Below are 25392 nucleotides of genomic sequence, written 5' to 3'. Positions count from 1 at the left end.
GCGTATTGATATAGCATGGGGAGAAATTGCCAAATTAAAAAATATGAATGGGTGTATTAAATACAAAGTATTGCCTTCTGTAATGCTTGCTGTCTTAATAATACCTCATTCAAATGCAGCTTGCGAAAGAATTTTTTCTATTGTTAAAAAAAATCAGACGGAATTTCGACCAAATTTAGGTCTTAAAACTCTTGAAGCAGTTTTGATTGAAAAAATAAATATGCAGGCAAATGAAGAACTGTGTTATAAAAAAACATTCTCAAAATCAGAACTTAAGCTTGCTAAGCATGCTACATATAAATCTTTGCATTCATAAATTATGCGTATTTTGTTTAATACTTATATGTATCATTCTTGGTTATTTAAATTTTATTTCCCTGTAGAAATCATATCCAGAATAAAGATATGATTTATAGCTTCTGATTTTTTCTATGATTAGTAGTGATTTGAAGTACTTTTTATGAGTGAATGCTTGAGGAGTTAAAAGAAAATTTCTAATTAAATGTGCATATAATTTACAAGGTATATTTTTAATTATTCAGTTTTATATGTATATGGATTTTAAATGTAATAAAATTGATTACAATTAATTATTAATTTAAAATTAATGAATGGTTAATTACAACATACGCTACGCGCACATTTTCAAAGTTGTAAAAATGTCGTTCGCGCGTTGACTACTGACAAGGTTTGCTGAAGTTTGGAGTCTATGCATAAATGGTGAACATACGAAAAAAATTTTTAGAAATTTCTTCGTTGAAAAACTTACGCGTGATGTCACATCAAATTTTAATGGTTAAGAGGATATCGACAGCAACGTTTTAGAGGGTATTCATTGCTGTATAGCATATTTTTCAATATTAAGGAAAAATTATTGAAAATAATACACAACTGTTTGTGCAAAGCAAAACAACCTATTTTGATGACGCTTAGGTCCTGCGATGTGATGTAACTTTGCTATCCATGACGTAAGCAGTTTTCTATTTGAAAAATGATGTATCGACACGTTCTGTAATCATCACAAAGCGTTACACTGTAAGCGAGAAAGTGTTTAACTCTATTGTTTCACCATCCTGGGGTCAAACAGCACTGAAAACTTTTTGAAAGGTGTAAAGTTCTTCCTCGAGTGTATTTCATATGAGCTCTATCTATTACAGAATTTCTGATAAGTTTTCCTCTGACAATAGTTTCACAAAAATTTTCCTGCAAACTTGTTATTTCCTTCCTAATAGAATTAATTGTGCGACGTAAATATACTGCATATTACGCGCTATTCTTAGTTGCTCCACGCTAGAGAAAATAATGTAAGGTTATTATTAAACATTTAAAAAATCAAATGAAATATTTTATGCTACTAATTGAAGGAAAAAAAAGTTTTATTTAACTTGATTTCTTAGTTTGTTCGAGTTAAATTTTGAAATTAGTTTTTGACTCTTTTACGCCTCCGGTTTTCTTAAAATTTTGTGCTACTGCGTATTGGCTATGAAAAAAACATTTTATTTATTTATTTATTTTTTCAAAATTAGACACAAATCTTTTTTTTTTTTTTTTTTTTTACAAATCTTTTTTTTTTTTTTTTTTTTTTTTTTTTTTAAAATACTACAGCGATTTTTTACACGATTACTTCACAGCAATTTTTACAAGATTTTTTTGTATATATCCCTGCTTTATGATTAAATTAATCATCGGGGAATTCCAATTTTTGCACCGGTGCATAACTATAGAATATTCCGACAGTAAAATAACCTTTCAGGAAAATTTTCGAAAAATTTCATGCATAACTTTTACAAATGCTGAAAATGCGTTATTAATATTCTCATTTAAGTGTTATTACTACTTTAGAATAATCATGCAAAAAAATCATTAAATCTGAAGTATTTTTCATTTGTAATTTATGCAAATAATATTTAAAGTTGGCTGTATACGAATAGTGAAGTCTGTCACTGTTTTCCAGAATACGAATTCTACTCGATTCTGTGAATAAGACCTTTCTTTTCTTTCTTTCTTTCTTTTTTTTTTTTTTTTTTCTTTTCTTTTCTTTTTTTTTTTTTTTTTTTTAACTTATATCAATCAATACTTTTCATGACAATCTGCATGGTAGTGTTTACCACTTTATACATTAACATGAAAAATATTTAACTAAACAAAAATGTTATTTTTAATTTCGTACATTTCTCTTTTCAATTTGTGTATGATCCTGAATATGATCCCATACACTACCAGCCTGTTATATTCGCCAAGTCGAATATAATGGGCCGATATATTATAACTAAATCGGATATATTTTAACGACCACTAGATTAAAAAAGTGCATTTGTTTAATAATCTTCTGCATCAAATGTGAGAGCGCCAAGCGCTCGATTATTTTTTATTTATGAAAATGTTAAACAGTACCTCAAAATACCGCTTTAATATTCTTCCAAATTAACTTTCATTTCGGATTCTGCGATGTCCTGAATAACGTTTTATAATATCATAAATTGATAACTCCGTTAAATTAACCTAATCATTTCAGTAATTTTTTAATAGACTAGTACGCTCCCGATTCTCTAATAGTGCTGTAAAAGTAACGAGAAATTGAGTACCCGTATGTATTCGTTACTCAATGAATCAGTACTCGTTACTTTCGTATCGTTACTCGTTACTTTCGGTAGAATCGACTATAGTAGGTATAAAGCGTCGCATCGCATTGAATCACGTGAACGGCTGAATCCCGCAGGAGTTTTTTTGCATCGCATTTTTGGGTAGAAATAATTAACTTTCTTTTGGCTATTATTTTGTGGTACACTCATATCATTAAATATTTAATTTTCTATTGGTGTCAGGGCTTAATTTTTAAAATCAGTAGTTCGGAAAGCTACGGAATGACGTTAGGAATGCAGAAAAAAATAAAGAGGGAAATAAAATAAATTATACAATAATAACATAATTATTAAATAAAATGATAAAAAGTAGTTATTAAAATACGTAATAATTAAAATAATAAAAAATTAATTAATTCTTAAATTTATAATGAATAGTTAAATAATAAACTAAAATACCAGATCTCATCTTACTGGCTTAATAACATTTCGTCCTGTATGGTTTCATCCCCAGCTCGAAAAAGTGTCTTTTTGTCCACTGCTTTCTCCCCAATTCCCTCTTTCCGTCCTCCAGGAAGGTATACTTCCATTTAGGCAGATAGCCCTCGTGTGCTTTGCCATAATTAAATAATCCAATTCAATCCATCGGCTGTTCGAAAAACAGGTGTTCACTTTACAATAAGGCGAACGTCTGTTTAATTAAAATGGTTTCCAGGAGATAACTGTTTCTACTTTGACTTAGCTTTTCATTTCTAATACTATTTAATATTTTACGCAAACAAATTATGCTGAGCAGAATAATGAATTTCAGACGTGTTCAAAAGGTGTGTATGTGAATATAATAACATTTTTTATATATAGTATCCATTTTTTTTAATTTCACGCATTTCTAAAGCAGCAGAACCACGGTATCACTATTTTGACATGCACGCACACATACACACACAAAAAAAAAAAAAAAAAAAAAAAAAAAAAAAAAAAAAAATGTGCAATTAAGATTCATGTTACATTCTTTATTAAAAGTAATGGGTTGTCTTTAAATGCAACTCTTCATGCTTTTAGAGAAATTCATGTGATGATCTTAAAAAGGTGATGTTCACTACCAATGTATGTTTATGTTCTCAAATATGCAGATCTCTTTTAGAAAGTGACCTCTTCGTTATCTTGATGTCTCTGATGTCGTTAATAGATGTCCTCTTCTCTTGATGTCGTTAATAGATAGCCTACCAGCGGCCGAGCGGTAAAGTCGCTGAACACTGGTAGTTCGGTCCGAGGTTCGAATCCCGCGAACGGGATGGCTGCATGGGTGTTTTCGTGGTTTTCCCCATGTGTAACGTGTATACGAGCCCATTTCCCTTAGAAAGTCCTCCACGAAAGGCATACCTCCTCTTAGGCAGATAGCCCTAGTGTGATTTCCCATAATTAAATACACCACTACCACACGTTAATAGATATTTTTATAAATATTTTCTAATAGATTATAAGGTATTTCTCCCGCCTTCCTAGCATGTATTCGTGGTGTAGTGGTTCTGCACGCTGAACCGGTATTCCATAAGTCCGTGGTTCCATTCCCAGCGAAAGCGGTTTCTAATTTTTCAATCTCCTTGCTTTCAAAAAATCCTAATGTCTCTACAAGATAATGGAATGAATGTAATTTAATGTCAATTTAAAAAGTGTACCTTTATATTAAGACAGATTTATGGCTCTAATATTTCTTTCGCAATTAACTGTTATGTAAGCTTAATTGTTTTCTTATACCATTTATTGTACATAACTGAAATATTTACTTTGAGACAGGCACACACACACACACGTAATAATAATAAATCCTATATTTACAATAAAAAAATCCAAAGAATATTCTCTATTACATTTTTATTTCACCACAGCAGATTTAAATTATTTTGGAAATGAATATGATGTCTCTTTTTGAAAAAAATTCAAAATCAAAATTCTCTTTTTCGAAATCTTTTTGCATACATGTACACATATATGTATGTTTCTCGCATTGTGTTAAAACAACGGTACCTAGAGCCATCCGATTTTGAATAAGGTACGTCTCCACCCGAATATGGGCATCTGGAAGCCCAAATTTGGATTGGATTATTTAATTATGGCAAAGCACACGAGGGTATCTGCCTAAAGGGAGGGATGCCTTCGTTTAGGGCTTTCTAAGGGAAACTGGCTCGTATACACGTTACACATGGGGGAAAACCACGAAAACACGCATGCAGCCAGTCCATTCGCAGGATCCGAACCTCAGACCGAACTACCAGTGTTCAGCGTCTTTACCGCTCGGCCGCTGGTGGGTCCCAAATTTGGAATTTGGAAGTTCTTTTATTTTCTATTTCATATTTTGTAAAAAATTTAACGAATTTTTGATTAACAAACTCAAAGATTTAAAAAGCGAGCAATGGCAATATTCTACGGGGGGGGGGACCTTTTTATCACCAGCGCGCGAAACTGTGTATCAGAAATTCTAAAGATATTCTCATTTTAAAATTATTTTGCGATATTACTGTAGAACTGAATTTTATGGTTTAAGTGCGAAGAACATGATATTTAATAAAAGATGACAACACACAAAACTTAAAAAAAAGGCCCCTTTGGACGTAATTTAATATTTGAAACCTTTCAGATTTTAAATTTTTTTTAAGATCCAAAGGGACAGTTTGCCCTGAAAGACTATTAATTTCGTTTTGGATTTTGCGTTGGAAACTTTAAAAGGGTGCATCACTTTTCAAATCGTTGCCACCATATATTATCGCTCTGTCTTATATTTAAAGAAATTATATAATGAAGAATCTACATGAATGCGTGTATGTTCCTCGCATTGTGTTAAAACAACGGTACCTAGCGCCATCAAAATTTGGATAATATAATTTTCCATAGAATATAGGCATTTGGAAGCTTCTAGTTTGAATTCGAAATTCGTTTTATTATCCAATTCGTATTTTGTAACACTTCAAAGAATTTTTTATTAACAAACTAAACGATTTCAAAGTGAGCAATGGCAAATACTGTACGGGTAAAAAAAAAAAAAAAAAAAATCTCCAGCGCGCGAGACTTTCTATCGAAAATTCTAAAGATGTAGAAACATTAGGTTACTTCGATGTAAGCGATGTGAAAAATAAGCAATATCCTCGCCGGAAATCGTATTACCCACCTCTCGAATACGCGCCGAGCGTCCTGACCACTATACTACGAAAGCCTGCTAAGAAGGAGGGAGAAATACCTTATATTCTCACCCTTTTAAAGGGCGACTGGGGATTAGGCGACCCAGTTGCCAAATCATGGTGGTGGAGAATCATTGTTGTGAGCTCCATGATTTATATTTGGTAACGAGATTCATCAGCCGTTGTGTTCCTTAGACAGTTATTTTTTTATTTTTATTTTTTTTTTTTTTTTTCAGTTTGGCAACGGTAAGAAAGCTTGGAATAATGTTTTGATTTCTTTAAGTGTGTAAGAAAATAAAGTTTGGCTTCCTTAAGCAAGAAAACGTAATTGTTTATTTAAAATATTTCTTCTCACGTGTTATAGAATGGAGTCAAATTTAATTTAAAGGCAAGAACGACTGAATGAAACAATATTCAGGTAGATTCAACGCAACAATCATCATTTACCATCTTTTTTAGTTCGGGCGCCATTGTATAGACATCAGGTTGTTTCGAAGCGAGATGAAAAATGAGCAATGCCTTCGCCGGGACTCGTAACTACGGACCTCTCGAATACACGCCGAGAGTGCGGACCACTGCATTACGAAGGCATGCCAAGAAAGCGGGAGAAATACCTTATAAAGATATGCTCATTTTAAAATTATTTTGCGATATTGTTGACCCAAAATGTTCAAAAAACGCCTCTTTGGACGTAATATAAATCTGAAACTTTTCAGATTTTTTTAATTATTATTTATTAGTCCAAAGAGGCAATTTTCCCAGAAGGACTATTCATTTCGTTTTGGTATTTTGCGTTGATTCACATGCGTTGTTTCACTTTTAAAATTGTTGTCACCAAACACAAGTATTATCATCCTGTATTATATTTAAAGAAATTAAATAATGAAGAATGTGCATGTAAGTTTCTCGCATAGTATATAAGTACCTAAAGACATCAAATTTTGAATAACGTAATCCTCTTGAGAATATGGGCATCTAGAAGTGCAAATTTGGAATTTGTTTTATTATCGATTTCATATTTTGGTAAAACTTTAACGAATTTTTTATTAACAAACTCAAGGATTTCAAAGCGAGCAATGGCAACGCTGTACAGAAAAACAAAAAATAAAATAAAAAAAAATTATCTCCAGTGTACGAAAATATGTATCGGAATTTCTAAAAATATGTATCGGAATTTCTAAAAATATGCTCGATTTAAAGTTATTTTGCAAAATAGCTCTTGAACTGAATTTTATGGTTTAAGTGCGAAGAACTTGGTAAAGGTAACACACAAAATGTTAAAACGACGCCCTTGTGAAAGTAATTTAAAATCTGAAATCTTTCAGATTTTTTTAGTCCAAAGGATCAATTTACCCAGAAGAACTATTAATTTCGTTTTGACATTTTTCACCGCTTCACGATAAGCGTTGTTTCAATTTTCAAATTTTCGCCACCAAATATTAACTCCCTGTACTATATTTAAAGAAATTAAATAATGAAGAATCTGTATGAACGTAAGTATTTTTCTCGCATTGTGATAAAACAGCGGCACCTAGAGCCATCGAAATTCGAATAACGTAATCTTCCATAGAATATGGGTATGTATAAGTCCTAATTTGAATTTGCAATTTGTTTTATTATCGATTTCATATTTTGTAACACTTCACTGAATTTTTGATTAACAAACTTAGAGATTTCAAAGTGAAGAGTGGCAACAATGTACGAAAAAAAAATATTTTTATCTCCAGCGCGCGAGACTGTGTATCGGAAATTTGTTCATTTTAAAAATTATTTTGCGATTTTGCTGTTGAACTGAATTTTATGGTTTGAGTACGTAGAACATGATATTTAATAAACAAAGGTAGCACGCAAAACGTTAAAAAAAGGCCTATTTGGACGTAATTTAAAATCTAAAACCTTTCAGATTTTTTTATTTAACTTTTTTATTTATTTTCATCTCTCCTGATAGCCTTCCGTAGGCTCCATCATTTCTAATTTTAAAAATTAAACCCTGACTGCAGCCAACGATTGCGAAAATAAAAGCCATATAAGGAAGATGGATATAATATTATATATGATATATAGACTATATTCCTATAGTTTATATTTATATATATATATATACTTTTGCATTTAATTATAATTTATTTAATATATATATTTACGTTTGATAGTATCGGCGATTGCAATAAAAATGGGTGGTGCACATCTAGATGTTACAGCGGTCCCATATACAAATTTTCAACGTTCTACAAGTAATCATTTTGGAGTTATGAGAAATGTATACATACATACGTACACGTCATGAAAAAAATCCCTTTTAAGTATCAGCTTAGAATCATATCCCTTTAATCCTACTTAGCAATCCGTTTTGGGAAGAAAGAGTCCTTCATTGTGTCCGTACGTACATACGTCACCCAAAAACATTATCCACATGGATTATGTAATGGTCAAAAATGGATGTTTCCGTAGAAATATGATGCCCAATATTTTTCGCGATTACAGTACTTACTTCCTTTTTACTTCGTACAAGTAAGTAAAGAACGTATATTGACCTACATATTCTTATATAAACAATACCTAAGTGCAGTATATAAATATTTTAAATCAATAAAAATATCCCAATGGCACCCTCAAGAGAAAATCAATAATTATTTAAATTATCCAAATTTTCAAATTACAAACATAATATGCACTATAAATCTTAATGTAAGTACAAAATAACGCTTCACGCTGTCAAAATGGCTCATCTTATTAAATATCATCAACTAAATATTATTTCAACTAAAATACAAACACATAATATAAATAAGAGTTTACCCGATGAATTACACAAAAAAGTACGAAATTATCAATAAAAAAAATATGCGCGCATTGTGACGCACAGGTATTGTTAGCAACCTCATCATTCGTATTCGAACAGCAACCGCATTCGTATTCGAACAACCGCATCATTCGTATTCGAGTAGAAACCGCATCATTCCTACTCGCATCGTATGAGTAACGAAATGGATGCGAGTAACGAAATTGATTTGTGAGTACCGAATCGGTACTTCGAGTCAACCGATGTACCCGTTACTCGGTAACGAATACATGCGGTTTGCTCCAGCTCTATTCTCTAATGAATCCAATAAGCGAACCCGTAAAACTTGCTAAGGTATGAATTGCACGGTAATGAGAATAGGAGAATTAAAAAGTGGAAAAAAAAGAGAGGAGGGACAGTTCTATGTCTCTTCTACTGGGCCGATTGACGAAATTCAACTTGCGTTTTTCATGTTTCTAAAGCGCGACTTAGGATATGTATTAGATTTATATAAAGCATTGTTCTAATATAGGTATTTTGACAGAACATCGGATTTTTTCTGAAACGACATGCCATTTTTGTTTTCCATATTTCGATTCTACGACTCAAATTATGCCAAACTGCCAAGTTTTGTAAAAATCGCCTGAGAAGTTTTTAAAAAATTAGTTCTCAAAATTTTAGCTCTTCAGTACAGTTTGAGAAAAATTAAATGATTTATTGAATTGATAGAGCTTCACAAAGTGAAAAAGTCAGTAACGCGTTTGTCCACCTCTGGCCCTTATGCAAGCAGTTATTCGGCTTGGCATCAATTGATAGAGGTTGCGGATGTCCTCCTGAGGAATATCGTGCCAAGTTCTGTCCAACTGGCGCGTTAGATCGTCAACGTCTCGAGCTGGTTGGAGGGCCCTGCCCATAATGCTCGAAACACGCTCAATAGGAGAGAGGTCCGGCGACCTTGCTGTCCAAGGTAATGCTCGGCAAGCACTAAGGCAAGCAGTAGGAACATGTGCAGTGTGGGGGCGGGCATTATCTTGCTGAAATGTAAGCCCAGGGTGGCGTGACATGAAGGGCAACACAACGGGCCATAGAACTTCGTCGACGTACCGCTGTTCTGTAAGGTTGCGACGGATGACAACCAAAGAGGTCCTAATATGAAATGAAATGGCACTCCAGACCATCACTCCTGGTTGTCGACCTATCTGCCTGAAGACAGTCAGGTTGGTAGCGGGACGTCTCCAGACTCGCCTTCGCCGGTCATTGGGGCTCAAGTTCAAAGCGGGACTCATCACTGAAGACTATTCTACTCCAGTCAGTGACATTACAGTGTGAATGAGCCCGACACCATTGCAAACGAGCTTGACGTTGTACAGAGGTCAATGGTAGTCGGCGCAAGGGGCGCCGTGACCTCAGCCCCATTTCTGTGAGCTGTCTATGAATGGTCCTCGTGGTCACTCAAGCACTAGTTGCCCGTACAATCGATGATAATGACGCATCTGTGGCTGTGAGTGCCGCTCTGACAATTGCTCGTTCTTCACGTTCTGTCGTTTCTCTAGGCCTACCGCTTCCTTCTTGACCCTGTGTGCGGCCATGGTTCACCCATCCTGCCTACATCGTCTAATAGTGGCATCGCTCCTGCCGACCTCTCCTAAATTCTGACATCTGCGCATATCGTTCGCGCACCTGTATGCGAGGCATAGTTACTGTCTACCATAGCACACGGAATGAAATTCTCGAAGAATTTATGACCTCGTAATTTCTCCTCTTAAATATCCTGCCAGTTGCGCAGATCAGATGCGCTGTAGCGACAACCGTTTATTCATTGGCAGCCAAAATGTAAAATTTTGCATTTTCCGTCGAAACCTGTATGCATATCAATTTGTGTCCAATTTGCTTTATATCTTCTCGGTGCGTTTTTTTTTTTTTTTTTTTTTTTTTTTTGTCTTAACAGTGTACAAAGTTCAGCTACTACGTTAAGACAAATATCATTTTGTATTTGAACTGGTGTATCGTATGTTACATGCTATATATTAAGAATCTAAGAATGTATATTTATTAATATCTCCTTTTTTTTATTAAACTTACTTGATACTTTCTTCCAGAATTCGAAATTTAGGCTTAATCCAAATATAATTAGCACATTTCTTGTGATATAGTTCTTAAATTTGGATTTTTAAAAATATTTTATAAATTTTTCGAAAAAAATTAATATTATATCTAATAAAATTTTTAACATCATCTTAAAATAATTAATAAATAAAATAATTAATAAAATAGCTGTATTTCTAGGTACACCTGCAAAATATCAGAGTTTTTCATTCAAAATTTTCTAAGACATATATGAATTTACATATTGGCGCGTTTTGAAATTTGGGCTATTTGTTACAAGCGATAACAATTCCAAATGTAGTTTACCCAGTTCGTTAAAATTATTTGAAAACATGAACTATGACTTTTTTCTCCGCTCTTGTGCAATGAAAAAAAGGAAAGAAAAACGGGTTGCTGTAAATTAAGAAGTTCGCCAAGAAGTTATTCTTGGTGCAACTGAAAAAAAATGCAAACTGAAAAAACAAGATAAATTTTTGAATTTTTCCGTAAATTTAGCACCAAATTTTACAAAATTTAATATTTAGGCATAATTTGAGTCTTAGAATCGAAATATGGAAAAAAAAATGGCATGCCATTTCAGAAAAAGTCCGATTTTGTGTCAAAATACCTATATTAGAAGAATGCTATATGTACATCTAATATATATCTTAAGTCGCGCTATCGAGGCATGAAAAATGCAATTTCGTCAATCGGCCCAGTAGAGCGGGAGATATAGAACTCTCCCCTTTTTTTTTCCCGCAATGTACATTTTGAGACTATAAAATTTTAAACAAAACTAAATAATAAATAAATAGTACTATTAAATAACGGTTAAACAAAGGTGAATCGATTACTTTTTTGTGATCAACTGTAGTCTCGCACGGAAAACTATAGTTGGCTGTGGTTCAAGGCTACACTCACTTTTTCAAACTGCTCTCTTTTTCTAATATATATATATATATTTTTTTTTTTACTTTCTCCTCCCCCTTTCTCTTTATTTAAGCATTCAGGTAAGTAGTGATGAGAGAAGGCATAGAAATAAATTCTGAGAAATCTTTATTGAAGAATTTATTGGAACGAATTTTAAGATATCGCCTGTTATTTCGATGTAAAATAACGTCATAAACTTACATATTATATTTGTTACAGAAGATTTTTCTTTCAGTTATTATGAAGACTTTTGTGAAATTCTTTTCTCAGCTTAAATGAAAAGCTATTAATTTTAAAACTCAATATTTTACTTTGGAAAAAATCATTTTATGCAAAGAGATTAAATAAAACATGTATCTTTTTTTTAAATCAAGTTTTAAAATTTAAATTTTATGTCTTTAAAATTTTTGATGTTATTTTCGGGAAACTTGAAAGTTAACTTCTACGAGATAGTGCTTGCATGATGCATATAAATCTTGATATGTGTAAACCTTACATATATATCGAACTTAAATCGTACATTGCTCCATGGCTTTTGAGTGTTTAACTGTTTGGCAAGTTTCTTGTGATATCTTAACAGTCAGGGGGAATAAACTGCTTAAGAGTATTATGGAATACGAGACAGTATTGATAAGCTCATCTCTGAATTGATTTATGAAGTGCTTTTGTTACACGTGTAGTTATCGTGCTGGAATTGAAAATATCTTCAATCCATTGGAGGTCAGTAGCACTTCGCTATCTTAGCACAATGATTTTGATTTCATACATCCCAATGTTTTTGTTTCTATTACAATAAAACAAACTTAAACATCGCTGTACAAAGTAAGCCAATTCTTATCATCGTTTAAGAAGCCTAGCCAGTTTAAAGATCACAAGGAAAACTCTGAAACGAAGTATAATAGATAATTTCATTTTGAGATCACCGCTTCAGTAGTCGAGGGATTAAGACCCTTGAATAGGAACGGCCTAACTGCATAGTTGGTCTTTCTCAAGCGTAACTGAGATACGAAACATTGTTTTTTACAAAGTCCTCCACGAAGGCATTCTTCAGCATACACCGATAACTTGCTTGTGGTTTTCAATGTTCAATTAACCTAACCCATGATTTTAAAATCATTTTGAAACTTTTAATTTAAAACAAAAAGTGTTGCGTTATTCTTGAGCGGTTGATGACGGATGGCTGGTTATTCCAGCTTAAGAAATGAGTTAAATATGGTAATTTTTCGAACTGTGACTACTGTGATTTCATGGTACATTTTAGCAAAAACCTATGAGAGTCAAATTTTTATTTCAGTTCTGCGGGAAAAAATAAGTTAATAGGAACTTTTTTCCCTCAGTTGTTAAAAGTAATATGTATCTGAAAATTTCAGATTATATTTTTACTCATAAAAAGAAAAATTTTAAATTGTATTAAAAATTAAAAGATATAAAATATCATTAAAATTAAAAGCTGCGTTTGATCTTTCTATTCAGACACTAGTCTAACATGTGAAACAATTTTAAACTTACTATTTGTTAAGAACTAATCCTAAAAACTTCGAAGTACAAAATACAAAATCATATATTACTGACATATCTCCAGCAGTAATATCGCTGAACATAGATGGTAGATCGATCCAGTTCTAATTCCAGGGAATAGGCTGGCTGCAAGGGAGTTTTCTTAGACAGTCTTTCTTAGAGCTCAAATAATTCAAATTCAATCAAAATGGTAATGTCTTGACCAAAATAATCCAAATTCAATCAAAATAGCAATGCTATTTTACCATTACCATTTTGATTGAATTTGAATTATTTCAGTTTCCTTCACGGGATAGGGGGAAAACTGCTGTCGTATCATTCTATTATAAATTAATGTTACTCGTAATTCGCCTGGGCTCTGTTTCCCCCCAGTTGAACAGATGATTGAGTTTTCCTTGCATCTACAGTAAACAAATTTCAGTTTCCTTAAGCTAATTTCCTACAAATACATCTCTTTTCAGAGGTAGAGAGCTCTAGAAAGACTTGCTGTAGTTAAATAATCCCCTTCATTGACGATACATGTCCAACTTCTAATTCAGATTTTTTGCGATTGTGACAAACTATGTAACCAAATTACTTCGCATTATCATTAATTACACATAAGTAAGAATGAGTCACTTTGGAAGACAATATGAATAAAGATTCAATATAAAAATGTGCTGTGCATCGTATTAAAATTGCTTCAGACTTCTTTTCCAGGTGCTGTAATTCCTGTTATGGTCCAGCTAGGTACGAAGATCGCGATTTTGACATACTTCTTATTTCTAAAAGAACTAGTATTTTAACTTCAATCAGGTTAATGACTTGGGTTCACTGATTATGGAGAAGCACTCAAGGGTTGGCTATCTGTCTTTAAAAAGTTAAAGATTCCGACAGTTTCAACATCCAAGATTGCTCTTAGAAGTAGTTATTTTACGATTAGAGCTGCAATACAGGAGCGAGATAAAACTTTATCTTCAAATATTTTGCAACAACGGTTATCTCCATGCCCTTCAAACTGGTACTCAACAGCGCACAGTTCCATTATTATAATACTTATGAATACGTTAGATCTATTTTTGAATGATGAATGTCCTAGATATTGCAGACAAAATTAAGCCAAGTATCTAATTGTGGAAAACACACGTAAGAACTATCTGCCTTAAGCATGTACCACATGCATGTTCAGTAGTCTTCTTCAAACTGTAGAGGCAAAACTAGTAGGTACAAAATAATTATCCCTTCTAGTTTCTTGATTGTTGATTGCTTAACAGATTAAGGCGCAGCACACGAAAGCTTCTGTCAAAGCCGTCTTAACAGGATCATGGGTTCCCCGCTGTTATAATATCTGAGGTCCTTTTCCAGAGCAGTCCTGTGAACAAAATAAATTTATCAAAATATATGCCTCAAACTCTCGGACCTTTAGGTCATGCTTATATATCAACACAACCTTTCAATATGCCAGAAGGCCTTCGTAGAGGAATATATAAGGAGAACTGGCTTGTTTTTGCATTAGATATGGGGAAAACGAAAAGTTGCCGTGGGCTACCGGGGAAAGAGTAAAGTGTTATTTAAAACAAGCTTTGGCGCAATAACGACGTAAGAACGGACTTCTACTGTAGTAAGAGAGTTAAAAAAATAATATTCTCCTTTTTTAATACCTTCATTTAACGCTCATGGAGCTATGCTCAGCCTAACGGTGTAATGCTTTTCAAAATCTATGTTGCTACAATAAGCCGGAAGGAAAATTTTCTATGCCCTTTTTTAGAGTATAAATGTGTACCGTTTTTCGTCACATGAATATTCGCATGTATTTACTACAAATAGTATTAAGTCTTACTATAAATAGTATTAAGTCATTGTTTTATTATGATTCAGTTAAACTAAATCCAGCAGAATGTTGCGTTAGCTTATGAGTTGCATGCCTAAAGACTGTATGCCCGTGACAGTTGCACATTCAATGTTTATTGACTGAATTTTGAAAACAGATATTCAAGTGAAAAACATGCAAAGAAAAAAAAAATCCATGTATTTGTTTTATGGATTCTGTCAGGAGACAATGACAGATATCCTCTCCCGCGGTAGTTCACCTTCCCAGCCGAACGTCATGTTTTCAAGTTCAAGGTCTTGCGTCCCACAGGTTAAGCATTCGTTTCAATGGCTCAGCGTGTCGCTCTCCACCGCATGTGGAGCTGAACTTGACCTATGCGCCGTTATAATCTAATCGCCTTTTCTCCGAAAAGATAGTTTTCGTTTTTTCGAACTACATATCTGTCAAAAAATTTTATGGTAAGCATTCAAGGTAACACACTCGTATGATAATTGTGCCTCATCCTTCATGACGTCTATTAGGCATTCGTTGTATTTGGAAAGGTCTAATTATATACCGATGATGAAGTACTTCTTCAGAGGGTAAGTGAAGCAAGTCACTCGTTTTTAAGAGCATTTAGCTTATGGCGATGTAGAATTATTGATTTTAGAAGCCTTTAGGTGTGTTTGTTAGGAAAACAAACGGTTTTTACATGATTTTATCTATCTCTCTTTGTATATTAATTAGTTAGCTAACTTGTTATCTTGGATCAAACCTTGAAACAAATTTTTCACTGTCATTTATTCAACTAGTTTTCTTGAAACTTTTTCCACAAATGTTTAATTTGTCTGTAATGCCGCCCACACGGAAAAGCGGTTACTGACTCTGACTGTCGTACTGAAAGGCCTGGCTTCGAATTTCGGAGAAGGCATAGATGTAAATTGTCTGTTCGATCATAGGCAACGGTGGTTCACCTATTGGATGTTCCATAATAAAGTAACCACCGGCTCCGGTCATAGTAGCGGCCAACCCCTCTAATGGCTAGTGCCAGCTGCTGGAAATAATAGTTTAAAAAAAAGGGGGAAGGGTTGGAATACTATAATAGAATATATTGGAATACTATATTCCACAGCAAATATTTTTAAATTTGAATATTTTTATATTTTTTAAAGTTTAATGTTGCAGCGAATTTTTACGACTGTTTTTTTATCGCACCCTTGCTAAAACTAATAGTCATTCCATCTTATTAATTTTTAAACCAACGAACAGAATGGAAGTTAACCATCCAAATAAATTTTTTGTCTGAATACTAAACGTAATTTACTGAATTTGGGCGATCTTTCAGAAATCGAACAATTTTGGTTCGCTATCGTAAAAAGGTTAATAAAGGTTGAATTATGTAACTAAAAGATTTAATCATGAGCCCAATGATTATAACTAATCAAATAAAAATGTAAATGATCTTTATGCAGTCTTACGCCATAGGATAGATCAGAAGATATTAAAAGAAACATGACTTCCCATATTCAGTTACTACGCTGTCTATCGAAAAAAATTTTCCTACATTCAAAGGCAGCGATTTTTCTTTTCTTACTTTTCTATACTCTTCATACTAAAAAGTATAAAATAAAAATATATAAAAAATTTGAAATTGCAAGCTTTCATATCCACTAAAGCGTAGAAAACAATATTTTTTAGCAATAAAATTTTGTTTTTACTACAACATAGGTAAAAGTTAAATCATGGGGTATCTATATAAGAATTGCATTGAAACATTACAGAAATTCAAGGAACGGTAAGTAATAGCATAGGAACATGAAACACTACATTCAATTCATTCAAACTTCTCTTCGGCATACCTTTTTATCTCCAGCGCGCGGAACTGCGTATCGGAAATTTTAAAGCTATGCTCTTTTTAAAATTATTTTGCGATATTGCTATTAAACTGAATTTTATGGTTTAAGTGCAAAGAACATGATATTTAATAAATAAAGGAAACACACAAAACGTTAAAAAAACGCTCCTTTGGACGTAATTTAAAATCTGAAACCTTTCAGTTTTTTTTTTTTTTTTTTTTTTTTTTTTGGTTGCAGCTGATAAGATTCTCCACAACGGTAGAACAGAATACTAAACTTCCACTGTGGTTTAAAATGACAACATCTTACTACAAGGAGATGTGATGTCACATTGAATAAAAATTAATTTTCCTGTTTTCAGGTAGTTTGTGTTAACTCTTTCAGCTTCACGAAATGAGATCATTCCTGACAAACTTTCGCAAGCCGAATTGCGTAACACGAAATTTTACAGAAGAGCAGTAATATTTATATAGGGCAATTTTTAAAATTTTTCCCAAGCTTCCAAACTAAATTTATTAAACCTTATCAAAGAAGGCTAAATCTAAAACAACACAAAGCAATACTTGATAAATAAAGAAGCAGACACGAGCATAACACATGTATTGCTTCATCTTCTACAACTGTGATAAGAAGCCAACAAGTGACCAACAAATGATTCTTTCGAAGTAAATTATTCTCTGAAACTAAATAGGCTCATAAGAATTATTGAATCATAATAATAACGCTCAAATTCTATTTTATGCGAATAGATTAAATCTTTACGAGCTGAAATAATAAATCCAACATTTCTAACTGGAATCCTACCCCGCATTTCAAATGCACTTCACATATTATAAACGCCAGAAACACCAAAACGTTGCTCGTAACAACGCTGATCTACGTTGTGAAAATACTAATAAAGGTAGATGATTCTCTATATAATTATGATTCATCTTGCATAGCAGTGGCGCATACAATTCTTTGTTCAGATGCAGATTTCATTAAAAAACGAGATTGTGTGTAATACTTCCATAGGACAATGTTTTCACTCAGTTCTTTTGTTTCTCGTTGATTATAAAGAAAACCGATTTTTGCATAAAAAGATAAACCCAATGACTTTGCCAACAAAGACAATGAACGGAAGTTAACATTACGACAGTTTTGCTTCGTCGCCTCGCATAGATGCGTTTTGAAATAGTTCTTAAAAACACAGTAACACAATGCTTGTTATCAAAATCTAGATGACATACTGAAATATTATTCCTATCATAAAACCTTTTTTTTATCGACTTACATTTTGTGAAAGCAATTTGAAAGTACTTTTATCTTCTTCAGCCAATTCTTTCAGATAATATTTGGGACAAGTATATTTGGTTTCTAAATTACTTGTTTACGAGTTGAGGTAAAAAAAACCATAAAAAATATTTTCCTCCCTCTGTTCTTTCTAAGTCAAAGTTCCAGCATTTCTCAGATAACACAACAATTCTATTTTCTCCCGTGAATTTGAACTGCAACCCGTAAATTTGAATTCACAAACTTGAGTTCCATAGAAGTGTAAAAAAATGGCAACTAAAATTAAACATATTCGTGCCGAAAAATCATATATACAGTTAATAAACTCAGAAATGATAAGAGACTGGCAAATGAAGATCCATCATGAATCTATTCATTTATCACTCGTGTAATGATCAGTTTCGAGAGCCCTAACGTAAAATCTGAGCCCACAAAGAGAAATTCTGCACGTGATACACATGAATGTAGGAATATATTGGGGATGAAAAATTAAGTCTAATATGCTAGAACTAGCGACTGAATTAGAGATAGGATATTCAGACAACTGAATTCTATAAATTTGTTTTTCAAAAAGATTCGATATTGCAAAATTCCCGGCGGCTGGTGCACTCATTATTTAAGGAAAAATAACTGAACAAACCCAGAATTTTTTTGGTCAAATTATATTGAAAAAAAAAGGGGGGGAGAACCACAGTATTCAAGATCTTTATTTCCTTTATTAAATTTAGTGTACCTATTTTTTTAAAAATACGGTTATGTTTTTAGAAACTATATTCTTTAATGCCGCCCAAGCGGAATAGTGTTTAATGACGCTGACTGCCATGCCGAAGGGCCTAGGCTCGAATCCCGGAGGAAGCATGGATATTTGTAAATGTATAGTGTCTGTGCGTCATGGGGGCACTCTAAATATCCGGCGAGCTGAAAGACCCCTCGAGAGATTGCTGGTGGGGGAAGAGGGTTAAGAAACCCTCAGACCCGTACCCCTTCGCGGACTTGTTCTAATGTTATTGTCAGACAAGTGAGATAAGTCACAACAATATTATTTATTAGAGGCTTGTTTATATTTAGAGTTTTGTTTTAATTAAAAGCTTTTAATGTTAAGTATTATTTTTTCTTTTACTTTTCCCCTTATTATTATTCGTATATGAAGGATTCGAAAGATTCCAGAACATTTTAGGATTCTGATTTGAGAATAGTTAGCACTCGTTCACCTTTAGTTTAAAATTACAAAATCTCGAAGCCTCAGGATCTAGGATTTGGATTTATTAGACTATGGCAAAGCACAGCGCACTAGTTGTATCTATTTTAAGGGGTGGTGCTTTTTTGTAGTACTTTCTAAGAGAAACTGACTCGCTTGCACGTTACACAAACGGAATTCACGAAAACTCACATGCGGCCAGCCCGGTCGCCGGGACATGAATTCAAATCGAACTACCAGTACTCAGTGATGTTGTACACTTGGCATCTGAGAAGTAGAAGAGAAAGATCTAGGAATTTTAAACTTTCCGAATCAATCATGAGCCACGCAGACATCAATCGACTTACTACAAAATAGTGATTTATACTAGTTTCGAACTACCGTGTAATTAAATATTATTGTCAATGGTCTGGAATAGCTGAACCATGTGTCACTTAGCCATCTTATCATCGAGAACGCTGCCCAGGATGCACCTCAAAGGTAAACTGATATTACAACCACGTGGATGGAGAAGAACCAACTACAAACAATCACCTCTTTCTCCAGAATTCGAACCCAACGGTTTAGCAGCCGACTTGTTACCATACCGAGCAGGGAAAATAATTTGAAAAATGCAACTTTCTTAATGGTGTGAGCAATTTTATACCAGAGCACAATTATGCAAGCGGCATTTTTATTCGTTTTGCTAATTAAAGTAACAAACTAAAACTATACTTGCACAGCAGTGCTCCGGCATGAAGGTGTTCACATCTTTATTATTGTTATTTTTATTATTATTTCCAAGTTTAAAAACTAGTCTCCAATGGGGAGGGAGCTTTCAAGAAGAATTTTGTCTATTCGAACAGCTGCTAACTTGCAAAATGTGTCGGCACCTTTAATAAGCGGCCACTCTATGAACCGATCCCGATTGTCTGAGGCAAATCTGGACCAGCTTGCCTCGAGTAAGATTAGATTATTTGAATATGACAAAGCACACGAAAAATAGTATTTCAGATCATCGAGTTTTTCTGCTGCAAGTGCTTTGGGAAAAAGAGACCTTGAACCCTTTTTCATACTCGATCTATTTAATGCAGGAAAGGTTGCGCTGACGTTTCGAGCAGAATCTAAGAGCAAATTAAAACACAAAGCGCCTAACGTAGGGCAACAAGAGAGATTTAGACCTTCCAGGCATTTGACAGCTTTATTCGCTTGCATTTGAATTGATGGTTTTCCTTGTTCCACGCCACACGTGAATACCAAACAGACAAACAATGGTGCTATGTACCTAGATGGACCAATAACAGGAGGAAAACGCTGTTGCTGTTAATAGGAAAACGTTAATGAAGTTTATCTCCAATAAATGTTTTTTTTATCGTAATTCATGCGATTAAAATAAGGATGCTTTTTTTAAATAAGTATATTTAGTTATGAATTTCACAATTACGCTTCCTTTTTAGATAGATTCGTGTACTACTGCTAGAAGTTATGATAATCGTGCTCTTTTTTATAGCTATATCTATAAAATTATCGTCAGATAGAATATTAACCCTTTGTACTTTACTTGACTGTGTATCGTAAGCTTATGTCATGCATCATTAATTCACGAAAAATATCCTATGGATATTTTCTGACATTTGTTCCGATACCAACTTTTATTATTACGATTAGTATTATATTGTAGCTGAAGCCCACCAACACCTGTCTGTGATAAAATCACATTTTTAGAGAAATCGTATCATAACTGTACCTCCTACCAGTGGGTAACACTTTCTAAGATTACCAATCTCTCTGTACATTTTTTTTTATTTTCAGAACAGCTAGAAATTTGTACTTCAATGTAAAAAAATAAAAATGGCACATTAAATTAAAATATAAAAGTTGGAAAAACCAAACGTTGGAGGTAAATTAAAGGATTACAAGAGACAAAACGATATTTCATAATATCTCTTCAAGGGGGTAGTGCCGTGAGATAATGTAACGGGATAGCCATGTTTTTGGTATATATGTATATGTCTGATTTCTCTCTCTCTCTCTTTCTTGGCATATACACATATATGTTATTGTGACTACTATCCCTTGTTTGATATCAGAGCAAGCCCACAAAATTCACCATGGCAAGTGGGCAAGATTGAGCCTGATACTGGCAAGAGCCTTAGTCACCATACAGGTGACAATACGACTTGGCTGCGCCCCCCCCCCCAATTTTGAAGAACACCTCAGGAGGAGGGGTCCGAGGGTCTCCCAACCATCTTCCTCTACTATCAACCTCTCGAGAGGACTTTCATCTCACCATATATTTGAGTGCCCCGCACAGACACTATACACTTACAAACATTCCCGCCTTCTCCGGTATTCGAACCCGGGCCTTTCGGTATGGCAATCAAAGTCACTAACCGCTTGGGAGGCACATATACACATATATATATATATCATTATATATTAGCCGTCAAATGAACTCATCCTAGAATGGCTTTGGAAGAATCTAGAAATCGAGTCCATGTATTTTATATTAAATGTTGAACCTGTAACTTTCAGTAATTCGAATTCTAAAGAGTTCTCGGATCCCTCACATAGAAATAATTGAAGTGGAAAATAATAATAATAACTGATAATAGAGCAAAATTCAAAATTTGTTTTTAATAAGAAACAAACCAAAGAACATAATTTTAGAAACATAGTTATATTTATTAATAAGGTATAAATGAAATGTTGTGCATTAAGTACATAATAAAAAGTTTTGAACCTTAAGTTTCATTTTATTAATTTAATTTCACAAAAAAATACTTGACTAACAGTTCGGAATTTTAAGATTTTTCTTGAAACTTTTTAAATCAAAGCAAGTTTAGACGAGAGGGGTGGGATTATTTCAAAGTTTAACATACAGATTAAATAAAATCCTCTAAACTTTCTCCAGAAAATTCGGTGTATGGAACTGTCAGAGAGTCTCCAGAAAATTAGGTTGTCAGAGGTTATTTAGCAAACCAGGATCACTGAAATTGGAACAATTACTTTTTTTTAGTACAATCCTCTATTGAACAGTAATAAAACTAATCTTTCCATAATTTTGAATTGAAATGTTTAGCGAGTATTCAGGTTCATATTCGTGAGATTTAAATGATGACAAGATGGACGAAGTTTCGAGTTTTTCCAAGTTTCGTGGGATTCTGAGATTAGTTGTTCTTCTGCATATCTTACAACCATACAGGGTCTTCATAAAAAGAAGTGGCCTAAAGCGAACTTTCACTGAGAGAAGAATATCTTCAATCCCCCCCCCCCTTTTTTTTTTTTTTCATTAACTCAACACTGTTATTACTGACATTATTTCTCTCTGAAACAGAGAATTCAGGATCATAAACCTGCTGTCTGTAACACGCAATATACAACTGACGTCTTTGAGACGTCTTACACTAAGAGACAAAAATTTTTCAGGTAAACGTCGCTCCCCCCTAAAAAAATTTCTCTCTTTCTAAAAATATTAGTGACATTTTGGGCAAAGATCCCTGTCACAATCGCTCATTTCTATGTACATACGTAATGATGTTCCATTACAATCTTGCAACGGAATGATGCGCGCATTTAAACCGGTTCCCCTTTGACGTCATCGTGCGTAAGTTTTGGTCAGTTCAAAACGCAGGTTGGTAAAGAAACAGGTGGATTCGAAGCCTTCTTCCTCCTGGTTTGCTACCTGGATAAGCATCGTTGACGCACGAAGGAAGAAAAAAACGTCAAAAAATAATCATCCTAAAAGGAAAAGATTTACAATTAATACTCGGACCGATCGCTATTTTGTTTCATAGCTCTTTACTTATTTACTCTTTCGTATTATAAAACTGGGATGTAATTTCTGGACCTTGTCATCCTTACAATAACGACCAAGACCTTCGGCAACCAGTCGACTGAGTATTTTTCAACAAGGTGAGTACTTAGCCAATGGCAATTGATGCGATTTTTCATTTTAAAGTCAAATTAACTCAACGCTATCATTTTCTTTTAAATTATATTGTAGGAATTTTGAACCTTTTGTGATTTACGCTATTCCAAGTTCCTTTAAAGTTTGTTCAGAAAGAATATTAAAATTATTCCCTCTTAACTTATAGGGATATAAGAATGTTACAAACCAGAGGAATTTAAATAAACTGCAAGGCATAGGAAAAGACTCAGAATATTTTTTTTTTTTTTTTTTCCAAAATAAATACAATATTTTATGTGATAGTTATTTTGTTTTCAGAGTGGCTTCTTAGTGTCTAAAAGATTCCAAAATGTAAATTTAATATAATTATAGGATCAAATAAAGCCTTAATAGACAAAAGGAAATATTAAAATTATTAACTGCATTGAGTGAAAATATTTTTAAAACCAGAGCATTTTATGGATATATTGATTAGTTATTTTTTAACTGTTTACTTGGCCTCTCACAAGGCATATTTATATTATTTCTTTCTAAATGCAAAAATTCATAAAAATATTTTAACTCATTACTTTTCATTTAATTATTTAAATTGTGATGTAATTTTTTATTATGTGTATTATTGTGTGTAGTTATTATTACTCATTTATCCTATTTCAGTAATTATTTAATTATTTTTCAAAACTGCTATATATAGAGATAAATAATATAGTGATAAATAATATGCAGGAATTCATTGCCCTTATGAGATGATACATTCCTTAAGAAAAATTCAGGAACATGCAATTCTGAAATAGAATTTTGCCTCCGAGACAGCGTTACCATGGCAACGGTATACGCCGCGACTGCAATGACCGTCAACGTAAGAGAATGAATTAGTTAGTTACAAGGATATTTTATCCGCACTTTTGTCTTTTGTACCCTATATTATATCGACTGCAAAATTTCAAATTCTACTTCTTTTGTATCAAAATAAATAAATAAATAAATAAATAAATAAATAAAAAAAATAAAGTGGTGTGGTTATCATGAAATATTGTAGTGTAACGTATACCTTTGTTATCCACTCTGTACATTTCTTTTCATTTTGCTCAAATGTTAATATACATATATTTGATATTAGGATGTTTTCTATCTGCACCAGTTTCTGTTCAAAAAAGAAATTCAGAAACAAATGTCGAAGCCTTAAGCATAGCAAATCTTTTTATTTGAGTTTTAAATTTTATTCAATAATGCAGATTTAGTTTTACGATTTGACAGCAGTAGTTACTTTTTTAATGAACAAAGGCAAAATATTCGTATGTTTTTTTTAAATTTTAAAATTCAATTGCAAATTTTTATCAACAAACCCTTTTTTGAGGTGTTGATTGTAATCTGAGATTTTTACATAACCATTTCTTTTTTTATTGTTTTTCCCCGTATCCAATTTTAATAAACCATAACTTAATGATTAAAATTAGCATAAAAGGCAAAATCCAGTCGTATTTATAATTAATTTACCTGATAGTCAAACAAAGGAAACTACTTTATATTTATATCGCAGCAGAAAAAGACCCAAAATTCCTTTTTATTTCTAATTCAAATACAACATTAATCTGCTCTTTTCTCTCAAACTATGCCCTCGAATACCCTTTAAGCTAGAAATAGGTAAATTATCCGCTTTTCTGAAAAGAATTTACAGGATTAAGATAAGATAAAAAGGGGAAAAAAAAAAAAAAAAAAAAAAAAACGCTTTCATGAGAGACATTCTATGACTGCCTTTTGTTTGCTCGTTCATTGTCCGCTTAATAAGATTTCATTGTGTCTAAAGTTCTCGGTGAGTTTCCGTTGCTATTGTATTTGATTCTTTTTATTTGTGCTCGGCATAATGAATCAAGAAAAAAATAGGAAAGAGCAGAAATGAGAAATCCAGTCTAGTGTTTGCATTATAAATTAAAACTGCAGTAGTATGGAGTAGATTTTTGCTTCAGCTTTATTAATTGCTTTTAACTTATTTGACATTCTTCCGATGTTTGTAGGTTAGTCCTTCGCTTTTCGCGAGACAGTTGATCTGATTTGCTCCTTCGGGAGCGAAATTAAAAACTGTCTAAACAGCTAAGCCGTATATAATAATTTTCCGTAACAGCTTTAATACGTATATATACGCGCACCTTGATCACTGAGCATCTTTGAAAACATTTTGGCCCACCAGCGGCCGAGCGGTTTATTATTTAGTTTAAAATAACTGTGTAGATAAGACAAGTAAACACAGTAACTCATTTTTTTTTTATCTGAATGAAACTGAAATAGTTGGCTGCATGCATTTTTGTGATTTATTT

The 25392-nt window shown here is 33.1% G+C and overlaps 1 protein-coding gene across 10 annotated transcripts in view; it reads left to right on the top strand.

Annotated features, from left to right (window-relative positions):
- The window catches only part of LOC118196381 (SEC14-like protein 2), a 208552-nt gene that overhangs the window by 130139 nt on the left and 53021 nt on the right, over positions 1 to 25392 (top strand). For 2 of the 10 annotated variants that reach the window (XM_035367830.2, XM_035367829.2), the window contains exon 1: positions 22808 to 23082. The exons of 6 other annotated variants lie outside the window; for them this stretch is intronic. Coding sequence is in view for 2 of the 4 variants with exons in the window: in XM_035367822.2 (XP_035223713.1) it covers positions 15391 to 15464 (74 nt within the window). In the remaining 2 variants the exon portion in view is untranslated. Of the gene's footprint in view, positions 1 to 15328; positions 15465 to 22807; positions 23083 to 25392 lie in introns of those variants that run through there. 2 more of the 10 variants (XM_035367822.2, XM_035367823.1) reach the window with 2 other exon arrangements.

Source organism: Stegodyphus dumicola, chromosome 4, assembly GCF_044657685.1.
Source record: "Stegodyphus dumicola isolate Sdum_Otavi_A_Nest chromosome 4, ASM4465768v1".
NCBI lineage: Eukaryota > Metazoa > Arthropoda > Arachnida > Araneae > Eresidae > Stegodyphus > Stegodyphus dumicola.
Note: the sequence above shows the minus strand (reverse complement) of the source record. Positions and strands in the feature narration are given on the sequence as shown.